General features: G+C 38.7%; 1 protein-coding gene and 1 pseudogene across 1 annotated transcript; one reads left to right on the top strand and one right to left on the bottom strand.

Annotated features, from left to right (window-relative positions):
* Nucleotides 1-3,625: 3,625 nt before the first annotated feature.
* LOC124876857 lies at nucleotides 3,626-6,847 on the top strand (annotated as a pseudogene).
* LOC124876856 (Golgi SNAP receptor complex member 1-like) lies at nucleotides 6,848-21,518 on the bottom strand. Its single transcript, XM_047379878.1, has 9 exons — nucleotides 21,416-21,518; nucleotides 17,927-18,053; nucleotides 16,583-16,658; nucleotides 15,740-15,847; nucleotides 15,498-15,589; nucleotides 12,339-12,413; nucleotides 7,747-7,776; nucleotides 7,453-7,535; nucleotides 6,848-7,186 (listed from the first exon to the last, which is right to left on the bottom strand). The coding sequence occupies exons 1-9, from the start codon at nucleotides 21,456-21,458 to the stop codon at nucleotides 7,062-7,064; spliced, it is 759 nt and encodes a 252-aa protein (XP_047235834.1). The 5' UTR covers nucleotides 21,459-21,518; the 3' UTR covers nucleotides 6,848-7,061.
* Between the last annotated feature and the right edge of the window lie 451 nt (nucleotides 21,519-21,969).

The following is a 21,969-nucleotide window of genomic DNA, read 5'->3' as shown; positions in this document are numbered from 1 at the left end:
AAGGCTAAAGCTGTCAACCTTGGATGAAAGGAAATAGGTTGGGAGGTCCATAAACCACCGAAGTACCAGTGATTGTCAACTCACATTGGATAGAGATGGTGTCGACCAGTAAAGATCCTACTCCAGGATCACTACATGCAAGCTGGGCTAAAATTTGCCCACAGTGTTTAACAATATGTGTGGTTTGGCTATGAATAACTATTAATAAGTGTCAAAGGCAATTATTAACAAAGTTAGTAATTTTAATCAAAAGTACCATGTTGGGGCACCACCTGATTATCAGGAATTAATAACCAAACAGTTCTGAGTTTCAGTTAATTATTGTTTTATTAATGCCTGCCTGGTGAGTTGTTGTATAGAACAATGGATTGGATACAAGTGACTTCATTCAAGTTGCAGAAACTGAAAGATGATCAGTGGAAACAGAATCCACCTGAGATCAGTTTTGAAGTTCATGAAGCAATGAAGACTTACGTCCATTTAAAGTGTTCCTTTCTAACAAATTGCCAACAAATTTTATGTTTTCCCCTCTGTCATTGTTAGGTACTGTTTAGGAAAACTGGATTGAATCCATTTTATAGTAAGGCTATAACAAAGCAAAGTGCAGTAAGTGAAACCCTGTGAATCCTTTCCACAGCACATTGGTCTACATGTTAATGATTCACTTTTTAAATATCATTACCAGTTTAATGCCTTAAAACCCATTTTTGAGACTTCCTGTAAGATTGTTTTTACATCTTGAGACTCATTCAGTAACTCAGTAACCCCTACACATTTTTAAGTCATCCTTCTTTCACCAAATCTCCATTCAAATTTGATATCTTTACTTGTGCATGTCAGAGCATAGTAATGCATAAACATTAGGTTTATTTGAATGATTTTACTGAACATATTTTTATAACTCTCATCTGGAGGTCTTCAAAATTTAGTTGTAATAAAAGCGGTATTGTCATTCTGCACCTGCTATAAATGTAACTGGAGCTCATACTTAATTAGCCAGTTTTACATAGCAGTTGATAATTATTTAATTAGGAATTAAACATGCATTCAATAATTCTAGTTTAATGAATGTTACAGAATTAATTACACAAACTAAGCAGTTTTAAACTGTAAATACGAAATATATTTGTAGATTAATATTTTGGAAGCATTCTTATATCTTTATGTTACATTTACTGGGGGATGTGGTGCTAAACACAAAAATTTAGCATTTGATACTAAATCAGTTATATTCTAATACACAGCTACTTAATTTTATACATCCAAATGTCAAAGACGGGGTAGTTTTACGGCTCTGGCTGCAAAATAATTTACAGATAAAATGTTATTAACAAGCTGTTCATCTTTTACACACTCTATACCATTGAATGAAGTGGATGCTACTCCCACTGTGACCAGTTTATGGTGCTGTTCTCCCTCCTTATGATCAAGTTGATAAGGAAAAGACAGTCAGACTGACTACATGTCCAACTCTAAGCATCAAAGCTGTCTGGACAGAACAAAAAGATGAAGCTGCTGTGGTCAAACAAGCACAAAACTTAGATTACCAGAGTACAGAAAATACCAGACTGAACTTAACTGAACTAAAAGTTACTCTAATAATTTCAAAGTGATTTTTCTTCCCATAAAATGTAGTAATAATTACCAGCGAATACGAACCGGATAAAATCATTAATAGTAAGGAAAATTAGACATTTCATCTTTATTCAGTCACTAAATCTGGAAGGTGTTATCTTGACCTTCAGTAATGATGTAAAGAACCTCAAGGTGATCTTTGACCAGACTATATCATTTTAATCCCATACTAAATAGGTTCCTAGGACTTCTTTCAGTAATTCTAGCGATTTTGCCAAAATTAGAATTACCTACCTCAGAATATCAGAAAAACTAGTCCACCCATTTGTTACTTCAAGGCTGGACTAGTTTAATTATTTACCTTTACTGCCAGAGGACATACTCCCCACCTTTCCTCACTCTGTTACTTCATCCCACTAATCTCTTTTTTATCTTGATAGATGTTACGCCTGGCCCAGCGCTTCTGTTTAACAGTGACACCTCCCGGGAGGGGGCATCAGCTGAGCTATAGCTACCAATAACTTTTATGTTCTCTTTCTATAATTTACACATGCCTGTCCCTCTGTGTCTAACGCTGACTCCCTCTAGAACATAGCAACTGAAGGCTCTACTGCTATTACTTACTATATGTTCTCAGCTTCAGTCAATAGATTTTACAACTGGCTTAGGTGTTTGTGTCTGTGTTTAGCTGTGTTTCTCTCCTAGACAAATCCATTTAAGGAGATACTACCATTGACTCTTTTTACTTTTTCCTTTAACATAGAAAGTACTCCTGAACACACTCCTCCACACACTGTAGGACCAAACCTGTTATATCTTCGATTCTTGATCGTCACGTGTGGGGTCTGTCAGGTTTTGAAAATCAACTGAAAATTTTAAAACCTTGCCGTGTGAACCAGACAAAAAATAAATAAATAAAAAAAATCCCATCAAATGCAATACAACACTGCCTTATTTATACACACAACACCTAATCTAAACCATCAAAATCAACAAGTCATGAATTATTGGTGGAAATATATTATGATTCCTGTGGCCAGAAGCACCAAGTATGATGGTTTAGAGATTTAAGATGCTTTATTTTTGCACCTGAGATCTGGAGTTCAAACCTATGTAATTATTCTTATTTTTGTGTTTGTTTTGCTGTGTCATTTATATACTGATTAATAACCCAATTTAAAGAGCTTATGTGTAGAATTAGTTCAAAATCCCTTGGATGTTGATTTTACCAGCGGTGGGGAGCAACGCCTGTGTCTGTTTTCAGGTTGCTCCTGCATGCAGCTCTGCTGTAAATTGGTTACAGGTTGAGTTGCCTGCAGCCTCCACTTGTAATGCAGTATAATGTTTTCTATTGCATTTTTTTAAAATCAGATTTATGGTGCCGCAGTTGGTAGCACTGTTGCCTTGCAGCAAGAAGGTCCGGGGTTTGACTCCCGGCCAGGGGTCTTTCTGCATGGAAGATGCATGTTCTCCCTGTGCATGCGTGGGTTCTTACCGGGTACTCTGGCTTCCTCCCACAGTCCAAAAACATGACTGTAAGGTTAATTGGTCTCTCTAAATAGGCCTTAGGTGTGAATGGGTGTGTGCAGGGTTGTTTGTCCTGTATGTCTCTGTGTTGCCCTGCAATGGATTGGCAACCTGTCCGGGGTGTACCCTGCCTCTCGCCCATAGATTGCTGGTGATGGGCACCAACTCCCCCGTGACCCACTATGGAATAAGTGGTATAGAAGATGAATAACAGATGTATGGCAAGTAAGAGAGATGCAGCACTGTTATGACACTGATTGAGATTCTGGTTATTTTACTTTTCCCATCCATTGTCCTAAACTGTCCACATGAAGAGATCCAGTTAAGATGAAGTAACTTTTAATACTAATACTTGTATTTTCTTTTGCTTGATAGTTAAAAAAAATACAAATTAACAAGACTAACACAGGGTGTGATCAGATTTTTTTTTTGGGTCAAAAAATGAGGGAGCAGAAACATGAGTTTGCCCTACTTTTAAAAAATTGAGGAGCCGCTGCTCCACTTTTCTCCTATGCTTGTCTCCACAATGTATTTACTGTTGTTTATTCAACAATTATTGTGAAAGAGAATTGGGGCCCCACATTAAATCCGGCTTAGGGCCCCATTGAATCTTCAGCCGGCCCTGCTGACCAAAAATAAATAGCTCTTATGTTTTTAAGGACAAAAATATGTTTTCCTATTTACATTTCTCAACGTTTTTACTGGACTCAATCCAAAGTCATCTGAGGTTCCTCGCATAAACAGACACGGAGGCTCCACTTAAAAAACTCAATATGGCTAAACTTTGCAGCAGTTTCTCAGTCAGCAGATCGTGAATATACTGAAAGGCTTGTGATTCCGTGTTCGCTCTCCTCTCTTTCTCCATTACACGCATTTGGCGGCGTCCTCGGTGCTGATGTAGCTGCTGCCCCCGCGCGTAAATGGAAAGCTTTTACGCACCGCGCGTGTTCACTTTAAAAGAGGCTTAATCGCTGTTTTTTTGCCTGTCCCATGACTCGCCTGGTACTTAAGTAGGGCTCCAGCACTGGTGATGTGCCGAGGAGGTGAGGGATGGATGCGGTAATACCTCACATAGCTAACACCAGAGGGTGGGGGGTAAAAAGCCAGGCGTGCGTCACCGGCAACTAAACGCCAGAGCGACAGAGACATCAATAACATCGCGTTCATCAATAAGGAATCTGGATGGAGTTAGACTGCTTAATTAAATAGGCCGCTCCCTGAATTTGTATGCTTTAATCTGATGACCCCCAAAGGAGAACATCTGAGGGAAGACTCTTCTGCATCTCCACCAGCGGGACAACGTAGACTCCTATCGCTCAGTGATGGCTATAAACACTGATGCAGCCTTCGGAAAGAGTGGCCTGGGCGAGAGGGACGTCTCCAACCCTACCGACTTCCAGGACACCGAGAAGCTGCTGAGCAAAGCCCCCGCCGAGCCGTCCGGGGAGAGCAACCTGAAACCCTCTGACACCTTCTCCCTGAACATCAGAGGCAGCGTCCGGTCCCTGGACGCGGAGCAGAACGGACGCAGATCCCCGCTGAAGTCGGGCTCTTTCGGGCATTTGACGGTCCCACCCAGGTCTGTTTCCCAGGTCAGCCTGGGCCAACTCTCCTCCCCGGTACCACCGGGCTCCACGCCTCCGAGTTACCTCTGGCTGGCCGTGCTGTCCTGTTTCTGCCCCGCGGTGCCGCTCAACATCTGTGCCTTGTGGTATGCAAATGTGGTGAGTGCTGCTTTCATTTAGATTTAAGTAGTTTAAGCACTTTCTATCGGTTTATTATAGTTTTGTTTTGGCACTACAGGCGGTTTTCCTCCAGTTGCGCATTTAAATTATTAATGCTTCTTATATTTTCCTTTCCCACCAGTCGAGGTCAGTTCTCCACACGGGAGATATTGAAGGAGCAAGAAAGTATGGGCGTCTATCAATGCTGCTCAGTGGTCTGGCAATACTGCTGGGTGTGGCTGTAATCCTCTTCATAGTGCTTACAATAGGTATGGAAGACATGCATGCAACAATTACAAAGCCCAGGGTCAGTATAGGTTAATATCAATGTGTATGATATTTTTCTCTGCTCTCTTTTTCTCAGAGTACCAACACTGAATCAAGGTGGATGGATAAAGTTTCCTTTAACTTCACCAGATCCCAGATTTGTACAGAGGAAAGAGGATCTCAGATTGAAGATGGAAAAAAAAAGCACAAAATATGAGCTGAAAAAAGTCTGAAGGAATTCCAATGTTCACATTTTTGTTTCGTTTTTCTGCTATGGACCAAAAAAGAAAAAAAAAGTATGAAGAAAGATGGTTTACGTCATGTACCCCTTTTGGGAAACACTCCTGCTTGATAACCCCACAAACTCAGGAATAAAGGAATGTGGAGAAAGGGCAAACCCTTCCAGATAGCAAGCTAGTGGGATTTTGAGGTAAATAAAATGTAATGTAGGAATTGAAGGACTACCAAAAGAACTCGAAATGGAAAGTGAAAAGATAGAAACGAAAGACAGAATGCAACCCCTGCCTGCTCTGTTTTCCACCAAAAAATCAGCTACAAAGACTGACTGGACTTTTATGGCTGAGGGGAAAAAATCTGTTTACAAAAAGTTTAAAATAGAGATGCACTGATCAGGATTTTTTTCCAAGCTGATAACGACCACCAATTTTCTTTGGGGTCTAATCTACCGATTCTGGTTTTTGTGCAAGCACGTTTTATGATAGATGTAGTAGTTTCAAAACCAACCCTAACGTTATCTCCCAGATGCTCTCCTTAGACCCCTCCAGAAAACATGCTGTTGGTTGGTTTGTTTAAAGAACTGTAGTCCAAACGTTTTGCCATGTGGGCCAAATAATCAAGTTCAAAGTACTCGCTGGTCACTGAAAAAATATATTAATCTAATTAAAAATGCAGGTTCTTAATTTGACCGTTCATCATTAAACTAAAAATGTCATATTTTAATTGAACATAGTATAATTTTTGTAGAAGAGAGACCTGAAAAGCTCTGTAGATCTGAATTCTTAAAAAAGGTCTGCATGGTCGCCTTATTAAAAGAATAAAATACTATGTCCACATTGGGGGTTTAACCGCTTTCTATTTTACTGGCCTAGTAAAAAGGTTTAGTCTATGCTCGTCAACAGGAACGGGATATGGGTCACTCCTTCTGTGAAAACACTTGCTGTATTTAGTTAAGTTTAATAAATGGCTGCGCCTAAGTGTGCCTTTGAGTCAACGTTGCTGAATGTAAGTGGTCCTGCTTACTATAAGTTGAAAAGTGGGAATAAAAAAAAACAACCCGTTAACTAAAGAAAAATATATTTCGTGTGGTTCCATGCATTTTTCATTTTAAGATCATAATTTGTTGGGGGGGTTAAGGCATTTAGTGAATACTGATTTTTCAGTTTTTGACCTGCCGATAGGAGCCGATCAAGGAAAAGCTGCCCGATTCTGATCTCTAGCCGACTGATTGGTGCATCTCTAGTTTAAGACACATTTATCTCAACAAAGCCTTTCTGCTGTTATAGTGTGATATTCTGCTTTGTGTGCTGACTCGATAAACTGTACTGACTCCTGGTTGGCTTCCACTTAGCTGTGTGGATGTTTACAATATATGATAAACAATGAAATGGGGCGTTTCCCTTTATATGCACTGATGTTGGCACTCTGATGTTCATGTTGATACATTCATACTATATGACTGGTTTATTGTGCCATAGTTCTGCATGTCTGAAATAAACTTGAATGAGCATGACCAATTTGAAAGCTCACCACCTTTTAATTAAGAAACATTTACATCAACAGTACATAATCACAGTAAAATATCTCTTTATGCATTCATTGTGTTAACATTACAAGAAAATAAAAAGGGATGTAAAAATTAAACATCTTTTAACGATTATTTATCTTAGTTACAATACAGGAAAGCATATAAATCTCTTTGCAACACTCAATCCGAGTTACAGCCGACATTTAGTGGAAAGTGTAGAGCAAAAGTAGAATGGTGCAGATGCCAATCACCCCACCTAGGATTAAAGAGTCCCTCCTCTTGCGCAAATTGATTTTCTGGATGAGGCCGTTGATAGCAGGGAAACGATCTGAGGAGAGGGGAATTGTGGTGAAGGAAAAATAATTAAGATATGAGCAGAGCCTGCCTTCCCTTTAATAAGTCAGAGACAAAAAGCAGCAGGCAAAAAAAATCCCTTAGTGGGACTTCTAACATAGCCACACAAATAACAATAAATAAAGGCATAAATGAGAGCTCCTGACGCAGTTATTACAGAAATGTTCAGAGCACAAAGAGCTGAAACATGAATCTAACACTGAGACAACAGCAGAATTGATTTCAGCGCTAAAAGGATACTGGCTAAAGTTGTGACCCTGGTTTGAATGGACTTCAGCATCCCACGCTGAAATGTGATGTTCTCCTTTGTAGCCATGGCGATGCTGGAGGAAGACAAACCATGATAGATCATGATCAGAAATGGAGAAATGCATCTGCCTTTGTGATCTCACATTACACAGCATTTACTGCCTCAGCAAATGAGCTGAAAAGTAAGAAAGTTGGCTTTAATCGACCAGAGTGAGCAGGGAATCCTCGTGATGTGTGGGAGTAAAGGGAGAGATGGGGGAGGGTGGATGGAGCAATAAAGCTTACCTTATTGCATTGTCGATGAGACTATTTGAGCTGTGAACGTAAAAAGAAAGAAACAAGATTAAAAGTCGAGCTCCATCGGACAAGTTAAAGACAGACTGCTTATGCCTAAAACAATCCCTCAGATTATTTCAAGCAGACTTTAGATGGTAAATCCACATTCTATTGGTTCTCCTGGTAAACACGTCTAAAAAGCTTACAAATAAATTTACTCACACTGAAATGCGTAGAAAAAAATTAACCTTTACTTACAAAAAATCTATTTATTTAGTGGGGGATGATAATCTCACATGTAGAAATAATTGTTTCTATCAAAACCACTGGTGCCACAAGAAGTGTTAATGCTTTGTAAAAAAAAATCATCATATACCCTCCACCATACTTAACAGGGCATGATGTGTTTTTCCACATATTTATCCTTTGTTAAACTTTAGTACAAACTTTAAAATTCAACTACAACACTTCCCTCTCCTTCATAGCCCTCAACCCTAGGACTCTAAAGAGTAGGGTGCCCCATTTCTTTCTGTAGAATAGGCAAAGGAGAAACAGCTTCGTAGCCTTCAAAAACTGAGATTTTCAATAGGCACACAAATGGAAGTGTTGTAAATACACTCAAAAAAATCTCAAATTTTGTTTAAAAAAAAAAAACAATTTAATTTTAAATATTTTAATTAAATACATTACAGTCGAAACAGCTATTTTAATATGTATTTTGATGCATATGAATACTTTAACACCACCACATCTTAAATACATTGTCACAAGAGCAAAAACACAAAAATCACTGCAATGTCTGGCTGATATATTTGAATTTACTGCATTTGGCACTTAGTTTTTGTTTGTCTTTAAGCATTAAAGATCATTTAAGCTGTCATCAGCTGAAAGGTTGATGAGCAATTATATTACACATATGGGGCAAATTAAGTCAGACTGTGTTTTTACATAAAATAGATAAGCAAGAACTGATGATATATCAGCATTTCTTAGTAGAACACTATAGATAACCGTAGTGTCATCTGACCAAAGCACATAGTCCCATTAAAAATCCCTGTAGAGTTTAATAAACTGCACATGTTTACATTTGTGATGCTAGAAATCAAAGCTTTTTTTTCCTGGTGTGCCTCCCAAACAACCATCTTACATGCACACATAGCTTCTAATGATTATTCTGGAGATCTTAAGACCTCAAGGTTCAACCTTCTCCACCAGAGAGTTTTGGAGATTTGCTACATCCTGGATTATTCTGCTCACTGTGCATGGTGGCAAAATAGGGCTCCTCTGTCAGTCTATGGGCCAGAGTGTCAAAGAAACAGACCTCTATGTCATCATGCAAATTTAACATTTATTTTAAAGGGATCGTATCATAATTGTGGCAATAGTTATTAAAATAAAATTATTTCTTAATATAGATTTATTTACTCACTGATGAAATTTACTGAAATAAAAGGATGGGTTTAAAAAAATATACTGCAATAACGGATTAAAACATTTTATATTATTTTTACACTTTTATAAAAAAGCCTTTTTGTTGAATCCTGCAAGGCAGATTGCTGTTTTATAGGAGAACTTTGGTTGATTATCATCAAATATTCTGTGTAACATAACTTCTCTGGACACATTTACATATTACAGCAGTGGCCTGATGTTTCTTATTTGCATCAGGTGCAAGTAAGGATTACCAGGCATATAGAGGAAAGACGGTGAGCTTGAACGCACACATCAGTGTTTCATCAGGCAGCCATTAGCAGCTCAGATAAGTGACGGGACAGAAAACTGAAGTGTTCGGTCCAGAGCTGAAAGAGCCTGGAAAGGCAGCAGCGTGCATCCTGTCAGACTCCACTAGAGACCAGAAATCAATACAGAGCTTTATATTTTCTCCATCTATTCGTCTCCCACTGTCTATCCACTGCTGTCCTCCGCCTTTTCTGCCAAGCCTACATTAGCTGGCAGAGTTGTGCTTTTAACAGGATCCAATTTTTCTTGATTCACTCAAATTCTGTAGAAGCAAAAGTACTCTTCACACTTTAGCAAAACCTCGGTTGCATCAGATTAGTGTCTGTTATTAGGCATTAAATTAGTATAAATATATGTATATAATAAGCAATGACACAAAGTACAAACTGTTTATGAAGATTTGGTTAGACTGCTATGAAACCTCTGCTATGAAACAACCCTACACAACCCAAAGACTCCATGTCTGATTTATATCCCTTTATACACATTATTATTACATCAATCCAAATGGGGGTGAGGCAAAGAGGAAACTAGCATTAGTATCCATCTGCAGCCAGGATGATAGCTGCAAGTAATTTCCCTGCTTCATAAAACCAACATGTAACAAGTTCCACAAAGATGTTGTTGATGCATTTTAACGAGTCAAACATGCATAACTGTTAGCTTTCATATTAACTGCATTGTTACATCCTCCTTTGTAAGTCGCTTTGTCAACTGCATAAACATAAATATTAGAATAAACCAAAAATGAAATGCTGCAATGCTGGAAATGTACTGATCTACGCAACATCTGCTGCAAGTAAAAACAATGTTGGCGGTCTCGCGCTAATCTTTTAAATACAGGTGCAGCTCAATTAATGATTATGGCTTATAGCTAATAAAAAAAATCAGTTTCTCAAATAACTGAATTTTACATAAGAACAAAAAAGGGGGATTATTTTAAGTCTGCAGGCATCCCTGTGGCTTGTGCACCTTTTTCTGTCACTTTTTTCCATGCAACTAACTTTCCATAAATATTCTTGGACACAGCCAACTGAACAGCCAGCAATGACCTTTGGTGGCTTACCCAACTTATCAAGAGTGTCAGCGACTGTCTGCTGGAGATTTGTCAAGTCAGAATTTTTCCCCATTATTGTGTAGGTCATAACATACAATTTATTTACTAAAACACTTTTTTTATTGTCTTTTTGCAGTATTCTAACTTCCTAAGAAACTATATTTTGGGTTTTCATTCGCTGCACGTAAAGCTGAACAATATATCAAATCAATACTTGGAATATCGCAATCACAAAGGGTCTTCTGGTTGTGATATTTGGTAGGCCTTTATATATCAAGGGCCATGCATTGCATCGCAATAATGTCAATGTGGCCAGTTGGGTCGGCTCTGCAAACTCCATCTCCTCAACTGATTTGGACTTTCCTGACCAAAATCCTGAAGCTCAAGGAGAGTAATGGTGGCAGTGTGATCATGAGGGAAAGAGCTTTATTCCAATTATCAACAATAACATCGTGATTGAACGTTTAACTAATATTGTACAGTCCTAGTTGTAAGCCGCAGTCATTAAAATTAACTGAGTATAATAAACCTATTTGAGTTTTTAAAATCACATGACTCAAATAAGTTCAAAGTTTGATAATGATTGAGATGTTCTTGTAGATTATTAGCTTTAAGAGGACATAATTTACTCTTTTATAGTGAAATATGCTGTAAATTGCAATCATTTTATGTGCAGTGAACATGCAGCTGAATAGCAGTAAGGTGCATTAAGCCGTATAAAACAATAATGACACTTTTACTAGCCTCTAAAAAAGATAAATCTGCCCGAACCCTAAAAAACAGATTTGTCTCTATGGGTCTTATATGTTTAATTTTATATCAACAAGGAAAATGGTCATCTATCTAACCAATATCAGGCGATCAGCTCCGACTTTTTACTTCCTTTAAACTTCTTTTACCCAGTACTTTTTGTACAGAGCTCACTGCCCATCTGAGTCGCTAAGCGCTTTCTAATCACCTTTCCTGAAGTGGTTGTGTCCATACACACATCAAAATCATCTAGTGGCTTCTGTCCAGGCTTTTATGTGTTGCTGAGCTCACCAAATATGCTCCTTTCATCACAGAATGCATTAAACCGTTGATTTGGCCGCTCCTTTGTTTTGTTGTGAGGATTTATTGCCATCGGCTGAGAATGGAGGAGCTTCTAAAGAGACAACATGCAGTGAGGAGCTTTTTTCTCTAATCGTATTTGCACTGCAAACAAGAGACTAAGAAGTGACACAGCATTTGGCTTACAGACAAGTCAAAAACAGATTGCTTATTCACTTCACTGCTTGCCCACTCCTCTGTGCTTGACATCCAATATCAAATTTCCCTTCTATGCAGATGATACCCAACACTACCACAAAAACACATCCTCTTTTGAGACTATTTCACCAATCCTAGATAACACTCAATCCTACGCAAGATAGACATGGAGATGCTTGTTTGAAAATAAAATTGATCATTGCTTGAAAATAAAACGCATAATTTGTTACTATTTCAGAAGATAATGTTAACTGTTGCTGATGTGAGCAATGTTTTCGAGATGTTTGCTGGAAATAAAATAAAATGAGGAAAAGGGGGGTGTGCTTTGTAAATGCTGTTTACAGGATTATTTATTGAAATAAAAATGCCACGTTAACTGTTTTAAAGTTAAATTTCAATACATTACACATTTTTTTCTAAAATGTCCAAATGTTTTGTACTTTTCAAAAAAATTTGAAATTAAGGAGAAAGAAGAGGTTTTTTGCACATACTAAACATACTTTTATCCATTTAGCTGAGAGAAAGAGAGAAAGTTGCTTTCTAAAAGCTCTCTTACTTCCTGAGATGTTCATGTTCCTTCATAAAGAGCTCGGTCCTTCGGTTATTCACCACCGTGCTGCTCTTGTAGGACCTAATGGAGGAAAAAAGAGCAGAGAGGCAGTTGATAACGTGGAACTAGAAGCATATAAACATCTAAAAAACCTTTTTCTGAAACGGTACATATTTCTGACATATGACAAGAGAGCAACATGACAAACAAATCTCTTCACTTTAGCACCATAAGAAGTGATACATCTATTACATCAAACTTTGTTTTGCAAGAAAGTGATGATGCTTATATTCAGAAGGATTAATGCTTCCTCCACTTATATTGTTTAAACCTTTAGGTCTGGGGACTGAGCAGGTCTTGGAAGACGGTTGAGTTTGTGTTTGATTACTTTGTGACTGTTAAGACGACTTTTCCAAATGTTCATCCTTTGTTTCATGCAAGAAACATCCGAAAAGTTTGTTCAGTGAGATGAGCCCAATCCTCCAAACAGCTCCACTTAAAGTCCCAGAATCACTCCACATCTTCACATTTGTGGTGGTAGGACAGAGAAAAGGCTTTTTCCTGACATGCCTCCAAAACAACCAGTTGTCATGTACGCCGATCAACAATAACATTATGACCACCTGATTAATAGTGTGGTGGTCCACGTTTTGTTGCCAAAACTGCCATGAACCTGACCCCTCTGGAGGCCTAGAGCCCTGAAGACGTGCTGTGGTATTAGGCACCGACATGTCATGATACTGATGACCAGGCCAGCTGACAGATTTGTCTTGGCCCAGTAGAAGATCATCCCAGATGGGCCCCCATCCAGGCCATTCTGCAACTAGTAAAAAATTCATGAATGTTCACCATTTAAAGACATGCTTGATACTGCCTCGTCTCCTTCTGTCCTCTTCCATCTTCTCCCTTACACTCCTACACTCCTCTTCCCTTCTACCCGCTGTCTGCTACATACATATTTGTTTGTTTTTTTCCTTAGAACAGGTTCTAGCTAATATTCCTGCCATAGCAGGCTAGCAGATTTGAATAAAATCAGAAGAAAAACATCAATTAAAAACAAAACAAAACAAATATTTTAGCTATTTTTAAATTACTGTTTTGCTTCCTGTGCATTCACTACATCATAAAATAATTTAAACTGCTGCTGTGTCTGACTAAGTAAACCCTAACATCTGATTGGTTTCCCTGCACAGCAACTAAGCTGCAGACCAATCACCTTTTCTGTAATAGTTTTAAGCCTGCTGATGGATTTGATTTGTAACATGGAGAAAAAAATAAACTCATGATGTGATGAAGCACATTACCATGAAGTAAAATATTAAATTATCATAAATAATTCAAATAAAACCCCTTTTATATATTGATTTATTCAATATAAAGATAGAATAATTTATTTGATGCATGCACCTCCAGGTTTATTAAATAAATACCCATGTAAGCATATCAATTGTATGCTTGGTGGTCCAAACAGATCGTACTTTAGGCTTCTGCTTGTTTTACATATTTAGATCTGAGCTCCAAATGCCACGGGCCAAGCCTTCCTTTAGCAGGTCACGTTCTAAGGCAGTACCTTCATTTTCTTTATTCACCTCCAGCCACAGAGACAGCCTTTAAAGTTTACCAGCCTCCAAATGTTGCCTATAAGACCCATTCTAATTATAGCTTCCACCAGCACAGATACACAAGAAGATGTCTCTGACAGAAACTGCTGAGTTTTAGAGCAGAGGACACAAAGATGAGAGGTCCAGCTGCCGGGCTGTACCTGCAGCTTGAGGCGTGTTCCTCAGATGACAGTTGTGGTACTGTTTCCTAATATCAAAGTGATGTTTTTTTCTACCTATAAACTTGGTTTCCGAGTACTTCAAGTGTTGCTGGAGTCTTTATGTTACCACATATTTGTCCTTATCCATGCACCTTGGAAGTAGGTGAAATTGCACCAGAAACTTCTGGATCACCATGGTCCAAGGTTACAAGACCTGGACTGACAATAAGTGACAAACGGGACAAAATCCAAAGAAAACTGAAAATTCATCAGGAGGCCAACAGAGCTTCTGATAAAGACCACTTCGGAAAAATTCAAATAAATCCTGCCTTCTTGGACGTCAACCATACAACGTTGGGCAGAATCTCATAAGAGAAGTTAATAGCTTTTAACTTTAGAAAGATTCAAATACGTCTGGTTCCCAGCACAAACCACTCAAACAAAAATGTTAAAAGACAATTTTCACCAGTCTTTTATAAAGTCTAAAACTCTTATTTCACTCCCTGCAAGCAGATTTTGTACTTTCACCAATAAAGCTTTTGAGCGTTTAGCTCTGCTTCACCCAAAGCACTTTCTCCTATTTGCGACATCCACCCCTAATCTGGACCAATCATCTATTTAATTCATCATCTATTATCTGGTCTGTTGCCACACACCTCACCACCCATCTCTATGAGAATAATTAAAATTCACTTTCATCCATCATTCTTCAGCTTCAGATCGTGATGCGTCTCTTCTCCCTCCATCTGTACATCTTCCTCTCCCTCTCCTACTTTGATGCAGCATTTCTCCGGACAGGGCCGGCCACATGTAACCACTCTCCCTCGACTTGAGCTGAATGAAAGCCTTGTGGTTTGATTTACTGTAGAAGGCACTTAGGAAAAGATATCCCCCAGAGAAGGAGAGGCAAACTGACAGTGAGATACGGATCCAAAGAGGAGGAGAGAGGAAGACTTGATGAAAGGAGATGCCTCTTATTAGAGTATGAAAGATGATAGAGGGAAGGGTGGATGTTAACATGTGGGGGGACTTGAAAACAAGTTGCACATCTCTGCCTCCTGCTGGCTTAGATTAAAGCAGCAAATATTCACATGGAAAAATGCAACACAAAAAAATGGAAAAGTTTCAAAAATAAATATCGAGAATGTTAAAAAATAAAGAAAAACTATAGAGGAAAAAGCATGGATATCACGGGTTCAAGGTGTGATGAAAATATCTACAAGGTAAGCCTATAGTTGTCTGTATCTTGACCATATTTCCATTTGAAAACAACACAAATGATCACCTGCAGCTTTCCTCGGCTCAATCACAAACTTATTTTATAAATGTTTTACTGCTTCAGCGTTCATCCAAACAAAGAATATGAGCTTTACTTTACTGTGCATGTGTCTGAAGGTGCTTACTCAATGTCCCTGTGAACAGAGCCCAGCAGGTCCTCCCGCTCTCGAAGGCTGAGGAAGTTGCTTTTGGTTTTGTGAAACTCGTGTGTGTAGTCCTACAGGAATTACAAATTACTACAGTCATAAAGAGGAATCCTAAAGCCAAAAATCCTTCGCCATTTACTGTCATAAACATTAACTCTGTAGACTTTAGGGAATATTTACAGTAAATCATTCAACAAGCAGAACGTTTCAGCAGGAAGTACCTGTAAGATGTCTCTGTGTCTCTGTAAGGTGTGCATTAATGCTGCGTTATGCGACAAAGCTCCAGGACTGTTTGTGTACTCGGCCATTTTGTCATTGAATACTGAAAGCTGCAAACAAATTTTGAAAAACAGTGATCATTATTTACTTTAAACCAAATAATTAAACAAGGGCAAGTGAAATAAGAGAAATATATAATGAGCATTAGCTGCAATTAATTCAAACAGCTGCTCTTCAGATAATAACGGATGGCTTTCATTTTAACATTTACTGACTTTGCTAAACTGCACAAAAAATTTAAGGAACACTTTGAAAACACATTAGGGCCTACTAGAGGATGTCGGGCCCTCAGGCCACCCTCTTGAAGTCTGTTTCTAATGATTTTGGTCAGAGACATTCACACCAGTGGCCTGCTGGAGGTTACTCTGCCGAGCAAAGCAGACACAGCAAACCTCCTGGCAATGGCACGTATTGATGTGCCATCCTGGTGGAGTTGGGTTGCCTGGGCAACCTCTGCAGGGTCAAGGTATCGCCTCATGCTACCAGTAGTGACAGTGACCCTGGTCAAATGCAAAACTACTGAAAAGCAGTCAAAGAAAATGAGGAGGGAAAAATGTCTCTGGCCTCCACCTGCAAAACCATCCTGTTTTGAGGGTCTTATTGTTACCTCTTTAGTTCATCTGTTGATAATTTCATTAACATCAAAACAGCTGGCACTGATTAACAACCCCCTCTACTATCTAACTGCCCAGATCAATATTCCCGAGGCTTAACTGACTTGATATTATGATTAAAAAGTTCCTTTAATTTTTTGAAACAGTGTGTTTGAGGTACCTGTGACCTACTTTAGTCAAGAGCTGTTCCACTTCAGAGGTCATGGACACGAGCATATTGTCTTGAAATGGCCCAAAAGACTCAGACCTGATTTAAGAAAGGAAATAGAAATGACTTCAAGGTTCAAATTAAGTTACATTTATACCTCACAAATAGGCAGTAAAATTCTGAGACAGACAAAATTATTTTTATTTTGTTGTACACACTTTATTGTTGTTCTTAAGGTGAAACGGAAGTTCAATCTTCATAAGTTTAAAAGACTTTTATTGATAAATGAGTTAAGTTTATAACAACCAGCAACTGGTGCTCGAGGAGATTCAAACCTGGAGAGTTTCCCGGCAAAGTTTTAGTTTTTCTTCCTGAGCCACTAAGTTATCACTTTTTCCTTCGGACACAGTGCTCTACCATGATGGAAAAAACATTGTTCATCACCTAATTTCTCCTTGATTGTTGGCTGTAGTTTGATCCTTCACAGTCTAAATGACTCAGGACTCATGGTATTGCTCAGCTTTTCTACTCCAGATAATCCTTTTTTAGAGGTCCAAAACAATCTGAAGGGAGATTCACCTGAATAACTAAACTCCAGTCCTCTGCAGGCCAATCCTGGTACTTTCTGTAGAACATCAGGCTGACTTAGGTGTTTTTCTTGGAGAGAAATTGTTTTTTTGCTGCTCCTCTTCACACCACGCTAGCATTCAAACGTGTTCACCTCACTGTGCATGCAGAAACACTCATTCATCACTGTTGCCATTCCTGAGCACGCTCTACACTGGTGGCAACCCAATCCCTTAGCTGAACCCTCTGTAAGAGACCTTCTGACACTTCCAAGAGGCTCTGAAGCATTCTTATAAGCAGTGGAGCAATTCTCCTCAAAGTTTTTCATGTTTCAAGAAACGGTTAATTTGAGTGCAGTCTTCCCAGCAACAGTATTCTTCCTTGTGAAGCACTTTTGAGCTCACCATGAGGTAATTTAAATAACGTTAACAGGTAATTTTGTGGCAGAGTTAAATGTTTTTTTGTGACTAAGTCGATCTTCATAAATCTTTCTTAACTTTGCAATTAACTGGATTTTATCTACTCCGTCTTCATTGCAACCTCGAATCAATGGAAAGTGTCACAATAAAGACTAAAGTAGTAAAGTTAGTAAAAGAACAAGATTTCTGTCAATCTCAAAACTCTCAGTAATGACTAGATACTCACTGTACAAAGTGGCTCCACACAAAACATCTGATTCTATTCATCTAATTCAAAGACACTGTCGCTAAAATCTGTTCAAAGGTTCTTTATTCATGTGGTCATAATATAAATATGTGAAACTCTATATAATAATAATGATTATGAGGTTTTGCTGCTACCTGCTGTCTCTTGCCTGCTGGTCATGGCCGCTGCTGTAGCTGCTGCGGTAACTCGTGCAGAGCTTACTGAAGGAGACCAGCTTGAGGTCCAACTCATTCTCCAACTGCCTGGCCTGCTTACGCAAATCTGAGTGAAGAAATGGGGGAAAATATTTCCAGATACAAACAGATATCTGTGATACGAAAAATACGAAATACTGAAACGAGGGTAATATCAGAAATCAGAAGAATATTGGTGTAATCAGCATTAAGCAGATGGGTTAGGCACAGAAATACATAAAAAAAACAATGAATAAAATTATTCAGCCGATGGCTGAAAACTAGATATTAATCTTTATTGCAAGTGGTTGCTCCATCTTTTTAAAAACAGCTTTTTATGAGACAATGTAGACCGGGGTTTTGAGAACTTACCCAGCAAACATACCCAGAATATTGACCGTTTTCTATTTTTTCTTTGTCTTGGCAATATACCAGCAGCACAATGACAAATTTCAGTCCAACATAACTGTTTGATTTCTTAATTTTAAATCAACCTAATAGCTGGTTGGTAAATTTTTCAGGTACTGACCAATGAAAAATCAACTGATTTGATACATGAGTACATGCTCTTCAAGCCCAAGCCAACCTTTTAGCCTAATTTCAGAATCTAACTACTGTTTACAAGCAAAATACCATTTTGCTTGATGGAATACTGTTGTTTGTTGCTGTCTTATTGGTGAAAGCTTTTTTTCTACATTAACAGACATGACTTTTTTGGCTGGAGAACTTTACAAGTGGATCTAAACAATATACAGGTCCTTCTCAAAATATTAGCATATTGTGATAAAGTTCATTATTTTCCATAATGTCATGGTGAAAATTTAACATTCCTATATTTTAGATTCATTGCACACTAACTGAAATATTTCAGGTCTTTTATTGTCTTAATACGGATGATTGTGGCATAAAGCTCATGAAAACCCAAAATTCCTATCTCACAAAATTAGCATATTTCATCCGACCAATAAAAGAAAAGTGTTTTTAATACAAAAAACGTCAACCTTTAAATAATCATGTACAGTTATGCACTCAATACTTGGTCGGGAATCCTTTGGCAGAAATTACTGCTTCAATGCGGCGTGGCATGGAGGCAATCAGCCAGTGGCACTGCTGAGGTCTTATGGAGGCCCAGGATGCTTCAATAGCGGCCTTTAGCTCATCCAGAGTGTTGGGTCTTGAGTCTCTCAACGTTCTCTTCACAATATCCCACTGATTCTCTATGGGGTTCAGGTCAGGAGAGTTGGCAGGCCAATTGAGCACAGTGATACCATGGTCAGTAAACCATTTACCAGTGGTTTTGGCACTGTGAGCAGGTGCCAGGTCGTGCTGAAAAATGAAATCTTCATCTCCATAAAGCTTTTCAGCAGATGGAAACATGAAGTGCTCCAAAATCTCCGGATAGCTAGCTGCATTGACCCTGCCCTTGATAAAACACAGTGGACCAACACCAGCAGCTGACACGGCACCCCAGACCATCACTGACTGTGGGTACTTGACACTGGACTTCTGGCATTTTGGCATTTCCTTCTCCCCAGTCTTCCTCCAGACTCTGGCACCTTGATTTCTGAATGACATGCAGAATTTGCTTTCATCCGAAAAAAGTACTTTGGACCACTGAGCAACAGTCCAGTGCTGCTTTTCTGTAGCCCAGGTCTGGGGAATGCGGCACCTGTAGCCCATTTCCTGCACACACCTGTGCACGGTGGCTCTGGATGTTTCTACTCCACACTCAGTCCACTGCTTCCGCAGGTCCCCCAAGGTCTGGAATCGGCCCTTCTCCACAATCTTCCTCAGGGTCCGGTCACCTCTTCTCGTTGTGCAGCGTTTTCTGCCACACTTTTTCCTTCCCACAGACTTCCCACTGAGGTGCCTTGATACAGCACTCTGGGAACAGCCTATTCGTACAGAAATGTCTTTCTGTGTCTTACCCTCTTGCTTGAGGGTGTCAATAGTGGCCTTCTGGACAGCAGTCAGGTCGGCAGTCTTACCCATGATTGGGGTTTTGAGTGATGAACCAGGCTGGGAGTTTTAAAGGCCCCAGGAATCTTTTGCAGGTGTTTAGAGTTAACTCGTTGATTCAGATGATTAGGTTCATAGCTCGTTTAGAGACCCTTTTAATGAGATGCTAATTTTGTGAGATAGGAATTTTGGGTTTTCATGAGCTGTATGCCAAAATCATCCGTATTAAGACAATAAAAGACCTGAAATATTTCAGTTCGTGTGCAATGAATCTAAAATATATGAATGTTAAATTTTCATCATGACATTATAGAAAATAATGAACTTTATCACAATATGCTAATATTTTGAGAAGGACCTGTATATATATATATATTTATATATATGTGTGTGTGTGCAACATCACAATTGGAAAGGAGTCCTTGTATGTAATAATTGGTAGCCTGTAGGAGTTCAGGTGCTATGCACTAAAGCTCTGAATTTGGACACTAAGATGGACTTTCACTGTCATTTATCCCCTCAACTTCTACAGATCTAAGTGACCAAGATGAAAAGGCTAAGGGAGAGTGTTGGGGACACCGATGACTGAAAAGAAAAAGAGTACAGATGAAAATGTGTTTTAACTCTAATCAAAATCATCATCACAATATTCAACAACAGTATCACAATGCCATGTTGTCCTAAACTAACCTTTAAGCCATTAAAAGTCAATTACTCGAACTACAGCAAAACGCTGAAGGTTTCAGGGCAAAATTGTGAAAACTATGGCAACTATGAGATGAATTTTCAAAATTTGGAATACAATTTTTCACACGATTCAATGTAAATTGAGGGGCAATATTCAACACAGAATTTCAGATTTTAAAATGATATATCTGTCCTAATGTTTAGCCCACATATTTATCTTTATACATACCTGTAAGCAATGCCAATATTTATATTATTGTATAATATTAGCTAATCTGACCTCTATCCTAATTTATCTAGGAGAAAAAAAAAAGTGGTGCTCAATCCAAACATGATTCAAGCATAATCCAGACTTACTGTAAATACTGTAGGGCCACGGTTAACTACACTGGTACCTACATTTTAAACGTTAAATGAATATAAACATGGAATGATGACCTATATTCACTTTAGCTTATTGAGCTTGATATTTGTTTCAATTAAGCTTGAGTTCTTATTGGGGTGTTCTAATTTCTCACATTTTCTTTTAAACAAAGCAGCAGTGGGTTAATTTACACACAGACTGGCAGTCAGAAGCCAAACTGAAAGTAACAAAAACTTTTCAACTTCGACGTTAACAGCCAGCATGCTAACAGGTTAGCTTTGGAAATAATAAAAACATCTAATTTGCGCAGGTGTCAACTTTATTCGCCTCGCGTCGCGTCGTGTGAGCCGATAAATATGACTGACCTGAATTGACAGAGACTAACAAACATATCTAAGAGTCGACAGTTGTTTTATTCTTATTTCTGTAACATTTCCTACCTTCCCAGTAGTTGCTGCTGGTTGCCATGACGGTTGTTGACATGTCATCATTGGCCGTCAAGGAGAAGTAACCGTCGCACTTCTTTCGTGACTCACGGTACCCTCTAGCGGCAAATGCATGACTTTCTCACTGCAATGATCTTTTTTAGTCTTGTTTTTGTTTGTTTTTGCTCATTTTTAATAAAAATAATACTTTCTTATATTATATTTTACTTCAAATCCCGCTTTTTTCGAGAAGCACTTTAAGGTTGGTTAGATTCAGAACAATACTTGAATACAGGTGCTTCTCAAAAAAGTAGAAACTCTTAGAAAAGTTAATTTACTTTAACAATTTGATTCAGAATGTCAGTTAGGATAATTAAAATATAATATAATGTAAAAGGGCTGCAAGGTGGCGCAGTTGGTAGCACTGTTGCCTTGCAGCAAGAAGGTCCTGGGTTTGATTCCCAACTGGGGGTCTTTCTGCATGAAGTTTGTATGTTGTCCCCATGCATGCGTGGGTTCTCACCGGGTACTCCAGCTTCCTCCCACAGTCCAAAGACATGCCTGTTAGG

Source organism: Girardinichthys multiradiatus, chromosome 11, assembly GCF_021462225.1.
Source record: "Girardinichthys multiradiatus isolate DD_20200921_A chromosome 11, DD_fGirMul_XY1, whole genome shotgun sequence".
Taxonomy (NCBI): Eukaryota; Metazoa; Chordata; class Actinopteri; order Cyprinodontiformes; family Goodeidae; genus Girardinichthys; species Girardinichthys multiradiatus.
Note: the sequence above shows the minus strand (reverse complement) of the source record. Positions and strands in the feature narration are given on the sequence as shown.

Coding starts and splice junctions, on each gene's coding strand:
- LOC124876856 (XM_047379878.1), bottom strand. CDS start 21,458: ATGTCAACAACCGTCATGGCAACCAGCAGCAACTACTGGGAAG. Junction 16,659..17,926: donor CAGCAGGCAAGAGACAGCAG/GTAGCAGCAAAA, acceptor TTCTTAAATCAG/GTCTGAGTCTTTTGGGCCAT. Junction 15,848..16,582: donor TGGAACAGCTCTTGACTAAA/GTAGGTCACAGG, acceptor ATTTGTTTGCAG/CTTTCAGTATTCAATGACAA.